Genomic DNA, 12,337 nt, shown 5'->3' with positions numbered 1-12,337 from the left:
CTATTGTAGCTCTCCCCTGAATTAAATTTGGGTTCATCACTCCACTATACATACCACCACATATTTTAACTACAAACAGTAGATAGTAGATAGATCAATGGCAGGGCCAGATATAAGATATCTATATATGACACATACTCCTTTGCATCTTTCCTTGACCACATGACAGTTGCAACTAATGTCAAGGAACAATAATTTTTTAAAAAGGAGGCACGAGTTAACTTTTTGGACTATTCAACCAAGACTGCCAGGACTATGTATGCACTGATCTGGGGAGTGACAAACAGGAGGGAAACAAAACACTGGTGAAAGTAACACAGATGAGAACAGTCTTAAAATCAGGTGCAAAGAGAATCAAGAAGTAAAACTAATACAGGACGCAAATGGAAAAGAGGAAACATGCAAACGAGAAGTAACACAGGCATGAATATAAACACTCAATAAAACAGAAATCAAATGGAGAAAGGAACAGAGAAAAACTGCAGGAAATAAAACTACCTCTCAAACTACCTAATAAAAATCAATATTTGAAACAAATGTGACACAACTGAAAGAATAAAGTAAAAGAAAAATATTTAAAGACTCAATAATAGTGTCAAAATAAAATAATTTACTAGCATAACAATGAAATCAAAACATGATTTCTTTTAATAAATCCAAACTCAGAACTGCAAAGCTGGAATAAAAATACAAAAATAAACAGAAAACATAACCACCTATATTTAGCTCTGCTTGTTTTGTATAATGATATTCCTCTGACAGTCTCCACTGAAAGGAAAAATGCACATCAGCTACAACAAAATACCTCATCATTACACAATACAACTAACCAAAATTAAAATAAAAATTTATAATCAAAGCTTAAACACAAAACCATTTATGAATAGATGATCTTTAAGAAACTGTACAGTGGTTTGGTGTTTTTTCACATATCCACTTCAGAGAAGTTGAACAGGAAAGATCATTCCAGGACTTTTTCTCATCGTTCCTGACATGTACACAGTCTTCTTTTCCACCACCATCATCAGGTTGAGCTTCTGCCCAGTACCTACCAAGCCAGTAACAATAACATCAGCTTATTTTTATCAAGTTTAAATTCAGATGTTTGGTGTGGGTATGGAGGGTTTCATAGGAAAATTTCATATAATGATGGAGATGACAACCATTTTCTTTTAAGGACATAGCATTTGTTAAACAGTTCTTTACAAAGTATACAGGCAGACAAACCCAGCAGGTGTGATATAATATCTTGTTTTGACTAAGGTTGCCAAAACAAGTCATCATTTAGCTTTAAGCATTTGGCCTTGTAGTTTGGCTCAACCCACTAATATGTTGACTCACCAATGAGGCATTGATGTGTAGGTTATCAAATAGAATAAATTTACTGAAAGTAATAACTTAACCAAAGTGAAGACTTACGTCAGATTTAGTGGAGTTCCATCTACCCATTTCCATGTTCCCTCCTGTTCTTTGTCATTCAAACCAATCCAAGTGTTTTCATTGGTGATCGCAGAGAGGAAGGTCTGTTTAACATGAAGAAAAAACATGCTATTTTAGTCTTGAACCACAATTTTAGCCTATGTAGTTTATTCCAATTTTATCAAGCATCTCTTTTAAAAATGCCAAACCAGCAATAATTAAAACTTTGAGTTTTCTCGCTACATGTTTCTTGCAACATTGTTCCTCAGCTCTAAATATAAATTTTCTTAAAAGCTCATATATTAAGAAAATATTAGTTATAATTGTTGGGGTTATCTCTGTTTCATCTGTATTATTGTAGTACAGTATAGAGCGCTTTGAGGCAACTGTTGTTGTGATTTGGTGCTATATAAATAAAATGTAATTGTCACGGCTGGGGCAGCAGTCATGTGATGCAGTGAAGGAGGACCCAAGTTGCAGACAACAGCGGTGATGCGAGTGAGTTTATTTACAGTGAACGATAATGAACTGAAGTGAGGATAAAACTAAAAAACTAAACTGGGGAAAACTAGTGAACAAACCTGAAATCATACAAAATACGGGAAAACAGCACGGAGAATGTAGCGCAGAGATACACAGAATAACACAGACGGAGCGACGTCGAACAGAGGCGAACACACTATAAATACACATCAGGTAATGAGGAAATGACACGCAGGGTGGACACAGCTAAAACTAATGGGCATAACGAGATTTCATAGACTGTTTTACAAACACAAACTCAGAGACACGAACAGAACACCGGGAGAGGACACAGGTACGGATAACAGAACACTAAACACAAGAACCAAAACCCTAGGAACTAAGAAAACAAGAATTAACCCGAAACATAAGATGACACCAATATTAATCACAAAATGCTGGGTTTAATGACCCAGGGTCATGACAGCAATTGAATTAAAGTGAACTGAATTAAAATGAACTGAACTGAATTGAAGAAGTCACGGCCATCAAAATCAAAACCCAAGCAAGAGTGGTCATCAGTGCTAATGTATTATGTCAGTGGACTCTTAAAAGTGTTTGTTGATGTTCAGTGTTAGGCAGTAATGGAATACATGTACACACGTTCCGTATTTAAAATACAAAATATGAGTAACTGTATTCCTTTACAGTTACCATTTAAAAAGGCGCCAATTAGAATACAGTTTCTTTGTTGAAATAAATGTATTACACGGCGGTCTTTTCCTCTTTCAGGGCGAAAACAGGGCGTTGTTGGAATGCTACTACGCAAGTAACCCTGGCGGAAGGGGTTACATGAATAGGATGAGGGACCTATGGATTCTTCGATACCCAACATCCACAATGACGGCGAAACAACTAGTAGCTCAGTGTTCCAGCATTCGAAAGAAGGGACTGCTCTCACAGCTAGAGATTGACGAGGTACAACATAAAAAAAAATGCCAGGACGCCAGGTCAGGGGGGAGATATCATCACCCCCACCCGAGATTGGGTACCAAGCCCCAAGTGCGATAGGAGAAGGATCGTTAAGTGCGAGAGGAACTGATCTGAAAGATACTGAAAGATAGGATTATTGCCAAGCTTGAAACCTGGACCCGGTTACCAAGATTACGTGAAGTACCCTCACAAGGTCTGCTAGATGATGTTAATGCAGCACTACGGATGATACCTACAGCCACGATTACCGACACCAACAAGCTGATCTACAATATGGCAGCAGTGATCAGTGAGATGCTTGGCTACAAGTTGAACAGCCACAAGGGGCAGTACCCTCCATGGAGAAGGAGGCTAGAGGCTAAGATCAAGGTAGCACGGAGGGAGGTTAGCCAGCTATCGGAGTTGCAGAAAGGCGCGATGAGGAAGGTGCCTAAGAAGTACAGGAAGCTGTCCATACCTGAGGCCTTGGAAACTGCCAAGCAACGACTCACAGCCTTGACCAGCCGCTTGAGGAGGTACACCAGAGAGATAGAAGGCAGGAGAATAAACCAGCTGTTCTCCACAGAACCAGCCAAGGTGTACTCTCAGTGGCAAGGGACCAATATGAGAACAGCACCACCAAGGCTGGAGATGGAACAATACTGGAAGAGCATATGGGAGAAGGACGCAACCCATAACGGCAACGCTCAGTGGCTAGTGGATCTGAGGACAGACAACAGCGACCTCCCCAAACAGGGTCCAGTAACCATCACAGTGGCAGATATCCAAGAAAGGGTCTCCAGTATGAAGAATTGGACAGCACCAGGCCCTTTCATGGTTCACGCCTACTGGCTGAAGAAGCTAACTGCACTCCATGAGCGCCTGGCAGCACAAATGAACCAGCTGCTAGTTGACGAGAGACACCCGGAATGGATAACCAAAGGCCGGACAGTCCTGATCCTCAAGGACCCCAGGAAGGGACCCGTCCCCTCCAACTACTGACCAATAACCTGCCTCAGCACCACGTGGAAGCTCCTGTCAGGCATCATAGCGGCTAAGATGAACAGGCACATCAGGGCTCGCAAAATTTCAAAATCCCTGGTAGCCCTTCGGGCAGGGACTCTTCAATTTTTGGTAGCCCAAAATAAATTTAAGTAGCCCGAATAAAAAAGAGAGCAATTTTTTGATTCATGTTTTGTTTCCTGTTTTGTTTCCTTTACAATATTATACATTAAAGTGCGCGTTTTTTATTTTGACAGCGAATGCGCACCTGCGGACCACTTATGTGCACCCCTGGTTATTTAGCTTGTCATATTGCAGCCACAGAAATTCTTTTGTCCATGAAACCATAAAGCTGCACTTTCTTTTTGCCTAATAGTCTGATTTGTCATAACCTTTCCGTTTTGTGGTAAGCTTTTCTTTGGCTGTCCCTTCTTCACTCTGACCTGTCTTATTTGGCTTAGCAGAACTAAAATATATATCCTGCTGCTTTTACACACGCACTCACATAACGCTCAGCGATTCTCTGCGAGATCAACCTCTCACATGTTTAAGCTTGCTGCGGGAGATTTCACTTGTCATGTTTGCATAGTAAGCTAACGATTGATAAGACGATGTCAGAGGAATTAGTGCGCAAATTATCGTCACTCACCAATCAGTACTGTCGCTCTCTATACACAGTTCGCGCGATTGCAAAGTGAAAGCAAAAAACAAGCGCAAATTCAAACCGATTTCAATATGTCACATATTGACAGTGGCTCACCGATGCCAATGACATAATTACCCAGCTACATTTCCAAAAGAATGCAAAAGCACTGACATATATTTTTCCTTCCTACGATAGCCCGACGGGCAGGGCAGAGATAGATTTTGGTAGCCCGACTGGAAAAATTGCTAGCCCCGGGACGTCGGGCTAGCGATTTTTCAAGCCCTGCACATGGGTACAGAAAGGGATGGGCAAGAATACCAGAGGTGCAAAACACCAGCTACTGGCAGACCAAGCAGTCAGCCGAGACTGCAGGACCAGACTGACCAACCTGTGCACTGCCTGGATTGATTACAAGAAGGCCTATGACTCAACTATATACGATCAACAGGACCCTGAGAGCCTTCATCAGGAACTCAATGGGGATGTGGCGGACAACACGGGAGGCCAACCTCAAGCCCATAGCACAAGTCACCATCAAGTGCGGGATCTACCAAGGAGATGCTCTGTCCCCACTGCTGTTCTGCATAGGCCTACATACATATACATATATACATATATATATATACACATATACATATATATATATATATACACATACATATATATATATATATATATATATATATATATATACATATATACATATATATATACATATATATATAAAAAAAACAAAACACCCAGCACGCCCCTGCGGGCGGTTTATCCTTCAAGCTCGGGTCCTCTACCAGAGGCCTGGGAGCTTGAGGGTCCTGCGCAGTATCTTAGCTGTTCCCAGGACTGCGCTCTTCTGGACAGAGATCTCCGATGTTATTCCCGGGATCTGCTGGAGCCACTCGCCTAGCTTGGGAGTTACCGCACCTAGTGCTCCGATTACCACGGGGACCACCGTTACCTTCACCATCCACATCCTCTCGAGCTCTTCTCTGAGCCCTTGGTATTTCTCCAGCTTCTCGTGTTCCTTCTTCCTGATATTGCTGTCATTCGGAACCGCTACATCGATCACTCCGGCCGTCTTCTTCTGTTTGTCTACCACCACTATGTCCGGTTGGTTAGCCACCACCATTTTGTCCGTCTGTATCTGGAAGTCCCACAGGATCTTAGCTCGGTCATTCTCCACCATCCTTGGGGGCATTTCCCATTTTGACCTCGGGACTTCCAGGTTATACTCGGCACAGATGTTCCTGTACACTATGCTGGCCACTTGGTTATGGCGTTCCATGTATGCCTTGCCTGGTGGCATCTTGCACCCTGCTGTTATGTGCTGGATTGTCTCTGGGGCATCTTTACACAGCCTGCACCTGGGGTCTTGCCTGGTGTGATAGACCCCAGCCTCTATGGATCTTGTACTCAGAGCTTGTTCTTGTGCTGCCATGATTAGTGCCTCTGTGCTATCTTTCAGTCCAGCTTTGTACAGCCACTGGTAGGATTTCTGGATATCAGCCACCTCCTCTATCTGCCGGTGCAGTGGCCTGTCCTTCCATGATGGTTCCTCGTCTCCCTCCTCTTTCTTGGGTTTCTGCTGCCTGAGGTATTCACTGAACACGCTGTCAGTTGGGGCCATCTTCGTGATGTATTCTTGGATTTTCGTTGTCTCATCCTGGGCTGTGGTGCTGACACTCACCAGTCCCCGGCCCCCTTCCTTCCGCTCAGTGTACAGCCTCAGGGTGCTGGACTTGGGGTGAAACCCTCCATGCATGGTAAGGAGCTTTCTTGTCTTTATGTCAGTGGCTTCTATCTCCTCCTTTGGCCAGCCTATTACCCCAGCAGGGTACCTGATCACGGGCAGGGCGTACGTGTTGATGGCCCGGATCTTGTTCTTACCGTTCAACTGACTCCTCAGGACTTGCCTGACCCTCTGCAGGTACTTGGTGGTTGCAGCTTTCCTAGCGGCCTCTTCATGGTTCCCATTCGCCTGCGGGATCCCCAGGTACTTGTAGCTGTCCTCTATGTCTGCAATGTTGCCTTCTGGTAGTTCAATCCCTCAGTTCTGACTACCTTCCCTCTCTTTGATACCATCCAACTACACTTCTCCAGCCCGAACGACATTCCAATGTCATTGCTGTATAGCCTGGTAGTGTGGATCAGTGAATCGATGTCTCGTTCACTCTTGGCATACAGCTTGATGTCATCCATGTACAGGAGGTGGCTGACAACTGCTCCATTCCGTAGTCGGTATCCATAGCCAGTCTTGTTAATGATCTCACTGAGGGGGTTCAGGCCTATGCAGAACAGCAGTGGGGACAGAGCATCTCCTTGGTAGATCCCGCACTTGATGGTGACTTGTGCTATGGGCTTGGAGTTGGCCTCTAGTGTTGTACGCCACATTCCCATTGAGTTCCTGATGAAGGCTCTTAGGGTCCCATTGATCTTGTACAATTCTAGGCATTCCAGTATCCAGCTGTGGGGCATTGAGTCATAGGCCTTCTTGTAATCAATCCAGGCAGTGCACAGGTTGGTCAGTCTGGTCTTGCAGTCTCGGCCAGGGTTTTAATAGTTTTGCAATTTTCATTAGTTTTTATTTTTATTTAGTTTTGACTTCAGATTTTCAATTTTATATCAGTTTTAATTAGTTTTTACCAATTGTTTGCTAGTTTAGTTTAGTTTTTATTTTTTTGAAAATCCTTAGTTTCAGTTTAGTTTTGATTAGTTTCAGTTATAGTTTTAGTTGTGTTTGCAATAATTAAGTGTAACAAAAACCCAGTTTCATCATATCAGTCATTCTGCTCATCCTTGGGTATGTTGCTATTCCAGCTACCATACTGCACCCTGGACAGGTCGCCTGTCTGTCGCAGGGCTAACATGCAGAGACAGACAACTCACATTCCCACCTATGGGTTCTTTAAATAAATAAATAAATAAAGGCAGATGAACAACCATTGATACCAGGCAACTATAAAATGTATATCTTGGCCCCAATGAGACTATTAACTCTCGCAGCACCGGGTGTTCGTAATTTTGGTTCAAGTGAATTGATAAACTTTTTGAAGGCAATTGACTCACACAGTTATGTAGATATCCCCGTCCTGTTGTCTCGGGATGCATCACGCTGCCTTGCCTGGGGTTAGCTTCTGTTTTCTGGGGATGAGGGTTGAGTGTGCTCCCTTACCTTCTCAAGGTAAGCTAGGTTACCCTTCTTGTGTGAGCTTTTCAAGTGCACTTTAAGGTTTGTGGGATTTTTTTCCCTGTAGAAATGTCCCTCATAATTTGTCTCTTTCCACTACAAGACACTTGCTTTATCCAAAACACAGTCATATTCAAAGTAATCCCAAATTGGACTCTGGCTCCCGACTTTTCCTGACATGATTCTGCGCGTGGACGGAGCAGCAACACAGACGATTCGACTAATGTACTGCCACCTGCTGGCATAATTAGACAGCAAGAAAAAAATCTGTAAACTAAACTTCATTTTCACCCTTGGCTATTGTATGACACGCACACATCAATGAAAACTAAACACATTTTTGCTATAAATTCAGTTAATTTTAGTTAGTTTTGTGAACACTCATTATAGTTTTAGTTAGTTTTCCTTTTTTTGTTTTTATTTTTATTTCCGTTAACGAAAATGTTTTTTCACTTCTAGTTTTCGTTATTTCGTTAGTTTTCGTTAACGATAATAACCTTGGTCTCGGCTGACTGTTCTGTCTACCAGGAGCTCATGTTTTGCGCCTCTGGTATTCTTGCCAATTCCTTTCTGTGTCCCGCTCATGTATTGTCCCACATGCCTGTTCATCTTAGCCGATATGATGCCTGACAGGAGCGTCCATGTAGTACTGAGGCAGGTTATTGGTCGGTAGTTGGAGGGGACTGGTCCCTTCTTGTGGTCCTTGGGGATCAGGACCATCCGACCTTCGGTTAGCCATTGTCATGTCCCTTGTTAACTAGCAGCTGGTTCATTTGTGCTGCCAGACGCTCGTGGAGTGCAGTCAGCTTCTTTAGCCAGTAGGCGTGAACCATGTCGGGCCCTGGTGCTGTCCAACTCTTCATACTGGAGACCCTTTCTTGGATATCTGCCACTGTGATGGTTACTGGACCCTGTTCAGGGAGGTCGCTATGGTCTGCCCTCAGATCCACTAGCCACTGAGCATTGCCGTTATGGGTTGCGTCCTTCTCCCATATGCTCTTCCAGTATTGCTCCGTCTCCAGCCTTGGTGGTGCTGTTCTCTTATTATTGTTCCCTTGCCACTGAGAGTACACCTTTGCTGGTTCTGTGGAGAACAGCTGGTTTATTCTCCTGCCTTCTCTCTCTCTGGTGTACCTCCTCAAGCGGCTGCCCAAGGCTGTGAGTCTTTGCTTGGCAGTTTCCAAGGCCTCAGGTATGGACAGCTTGCTGTATTTTTTATGCACCTTCTTTGTCGCACCTTTCTGCAACTCCGCAGCTGGATAGCGTAGTGGTTAGACTACACGCCTTTGGAACAGAGGATCGCAAGTTCGATTCCTGCCTGGGGCGTCTGTATCCAGTAAGGGTCCTAAGGCTAGACCCCCTATGCTAAGGGAGCCTACCGCAGACATAAGCGAGACAGATAAATATGAAGGCATGCCGGCTCGGACGTCGCCCGGATCAACAAGGTCCGCATCAGGTGTTGAGGAACCAGGGCACCCTGACGAGAAGTGGGCTACTGGGCATATACACATATATATATACATACATATACATATATATATGTGTGTGTGGGAGCTTGAGGGTCCTGCGCAGTATCTTAGCTGTTCAGAAGGGAAACCATGGCAACAACCAACATATTATCAAGTAGCAGTAAATAATAACAAATGAAATGTTACTGACTAGCATATTAATGATACATCTTTAGAGGCAGCCGATCGACCAAGATAGTGTGCATTTGTGAGTACCTGTTTGGACACGTGTGTGAACACTTGCGTGTGCACCTTTGTGTGTGAGCGCGCTTGTGTTCATAAGGTTTCTCCATTTAAGTATCTAATAGTAGGTGTGGGGAGCCACAGCCCTGCACCCCAGGACATGAAGCAGGCATGGAAATGACACAGGCCCGGACATCCAGAGGCAGAAGCCAAAGAGGGTGCAGCAATGAGTCTACAGGCTCCGCCTTTGTTACACAGTAAAGATGAAAACATGTATATTATTATAATATCACTCAAAGGGTTCTTACAGGTTACTCTGGCCTTAAAAATTAACAGATACTACAGCCAGCTATGGCATAACAGACCCCACACCCAGCACAGGCCCGACAAAGCCAGGGGAGCCAGGACCTGCCAATCAGCCACCGGGAGTGAACCAGTAAACACCCAAGCAACCAGACACAGAGAACCACCAATGCACCGTGGTTGATATGTGTTTTTCTAAAGTACATTTAAAACAGGGGAGGGGCATGGCATCAACAATCCTCTGCCAGATTACAGCAGGTGTCAGCATGAGAACCCTCAATGTCTACATGTAAAATTGAGAGGTGGGCACTGGCACCAGTGGTAAAATTGAGAGGTGGGCACCAGCACCATTTCATTTTCTTATCGTTGCCCAACATTATATCGGTATTACCGTGAATGGTATGATATGGCCCAGCCCTAGTGCCTACCCACAAGGCCCTACATGTAAGTGTCATGATAGTGTAAGTAATGTGCGTGTCTAAGTTGTGGAAAGAACTGAGGCATAAGTGGCCAGGAGGGGGAAAGTGATTTTTAAGGGTTTCATTCAATAGCAATATAATTTATTAATTTTTTTTACACTAAGATACAATTATAGTTGTTTCAGGGTTTCCTGTGTAGATATGTGCTAAGTTGAAGACTGAAAGGTTGATAGAAATGCTTGATTTCTATTGAATACTGGGCAAAGCTATCTACATAAAATATTATGAGTATTAATTTCAATATTCATTTACAAAACAATAACTCACACATACATAAAAACTGTACCTGTTCTTCAGGGAAGTCAATAACCACCAGATCTGTTCCTCTGTCTCTGCAGTCCTTTATGGCTGCATCCCAGGAACCAGAGCTTTCAGACAGGAGATAGCAGCTATGGTTGAACCTGGTCCATCCCGCAGGACATTTTTTATCTGGAAGAAATTACCAACAAGGAATTTTTCAGCAAGTTAGTGAATGATTTTTTAGGAACTTTATAACAATGCTTATTTGATCTCTGTTTAACACACTGTACTTTGTTTGTTTGTGTGATCACTTTGTTGATGAAAGCTGGACCAGATATAGTTGATCACTGATGTGCTTTTTCATTTGCCAAATGAGACTGCCCACAAATATAATGCCTGCATACTTGGAAGATAATTCTCCTGCCTCTTTGTAGTGCTGTTTAAGTGCTGAAGCACACCAAAAGGCTGTGGCTAATTTCTAAGCCTAACTACTGTCTTTAAAGTGACACGTTTATGTATATTTGATCAGAAATAATTTTTCTTCATGTCTAAAGCTGAGTGGAAGATCAATATGTTACTGCAGCCAAAATATGAAAAGCAACACCGAAAATACATCTGAACTAAATCTAAATAATGGGGAAGCACAAACAAAATATAACACTAGATCTACTTGTTGTGGATTCTTTTTTCTTGTTTTCTTTCTTGTTTTCTATTTTTTTTTTTTTAAATAAGGTTTATGTGTGTTTGTAAGTTTTTTTAAAGACACACAACACCTCATACAATGACTCACTTTGGTTGAACAAAAAATGCAGTCCCTCCAATTCTTTAGTCTTTTCAGTGAGATTGGCTTGAAGCAGGTCTCTCTCCTCAGTCATGGAAGAAAGCCTGTGACTCACTGCAGAAACATTTGCATTTAGGTCTATCTCCTCACTCATTATGAAAAAGAAAAGCTTGTGATCATTAGAACTGATATCAATGACCAACATAACTCACAGAGGAAACCAAGAGTAATAAGTCCAGCCAACAGGAAAACACTCAGCAGGCTTAGAGACAGAATAATAACCAAATACAAACTGCTCTTAGAGCTCCTTTGACCTGAAAAGAAAGGAAAAATAAACAAAATAGAGAACCTAATAAAATGTGCAACAGTTAAAACACCTCTGCTTTTTCCAGTTTCTGCCACTTCTTTCTTACCTGTGCGATTTGTTGAATGTGTTGGGTTGTCATGTTTGAGATTGACATAAATTTCCTCCATTGCATGAAAGGATGTTGATCATTTATGAGAGCTCTGCAGTGCAGGACATGTAAAATGTAAAAAGCCTCAAAGGTTTCAGTTATACTTTTTTTTTTTTAGAATCAGAGGAAGTAACCTATATGAATATGTGGTTTTGCAGCTATGCTACCACTGAAACTTGTGATGGCCAATTATTTTTTGGGCACTGTTAGTTACCTTCTGTGTAGCCTTCCTGTTCTCACTAGTGGCCCCTGCGTACCCCAACCTGTTCTGCAATGTGTGCCTTTGTAACAGGGTCATAAATCACATCTTGTTATAATTACACAAAATGTGTTCTAAACCCCCAAACTGTTCCTTTTATACCTGACTTTTAGGACCTCCAAGCCTGTAGTTATGTTCATTATCAGTTAGAGCCCCTCCTCATTCTTTTGTTCTTCTTCTTTGGTGCAATCCTATAAATACAGTGTACCCCTTTTGCCTCTCCCCTTTTCTACAATTCCCCTGTGGGAGAGGTGGGTGTCATTTCTTTCCAACACCTTAAAACACACATATAATTCATATTTAGCCACCCTGATGTTTATGATTGCGATTTTAGTTCAATTATTGTCATTATTAAGCCTGTTTTTGTTAGATGTTATAAGTGTGTAGTATGTGTGTATCATAAATGTGTTTTAGGCGCCATAAATGCTAGCATGAATATATACT

General features: G+C 42.5%; 1 protein-coding gene across 1 annotated transcript; it reads right to left on the bottom strand.

The window, feature by feature from the left end:
• Positions 1-894: 894 nt before the first annotated feature.
• Positions 895-11,653, bottom strand: LOC148098232 (CD209 antigen-like protein C). The gene is made up of 6 exons (XM_087829854.1): positions 11,593-11,653; positions 11,379-11,493; positions 11,189-11,328; positions 10,445-10,587; positions 1,420-1,523; positions 895-1,048 (listed from the first exon to the last, which is right to left on the bottom strand). Exons 1-6 carry the CDS (start codon positions 11,651-11,653, stop codon positions 895-897), a joined length of 717 nt encoding a protein of 238 aa, XP_087685980.1.
• Between the last annotated feature and the right edge of the window lie 684 nt (positions 11,654-12,337).

The sequence above is a fragment of the Neolamprologus brichardi genome, chromosome 16 (assembly GCF_056152115.1).
Source record: "Neolamprologus brichardi isolate AB-2024 chromosome 16, ASM5615211v1, whole genome shotgun sequence".
NCBI classification, from domain to species: Eukaryota; Metazoa; Chordata; class Actinopteri; order Cichliformes; family Cichlidae; genus Neolamprologus; species Neolamprologus brichardi.
This window is presented reverse-complemented; position numbering and strand designations above follow the sequence as displayed.

Excerpts from the sequence above, each read along its gene's own strand:
- LOC148098232 (XM_087829854.1), bottom strand. The coding sequence starts at position 11,653 with ATGGAGGAAATTTATGTCAATCTCAAACATGACAACCCAACACATTCA. Across the intron at positions 11,329-11,378 it reads TTCCTCTGTGAGTTATGTTG|TGAGGAGATAGACCTAAATG; the intron begins GTCATTGATATC and ends TTTCATAATGAG. Across the intron at positions 10,588-11,188 it reads GCATTTTTTGTTCAACCAAA|ATAAAAAATGTCCTGCGGGA; the intron begins GTGAGTCATTGT and ends AATTTCTTCCAG.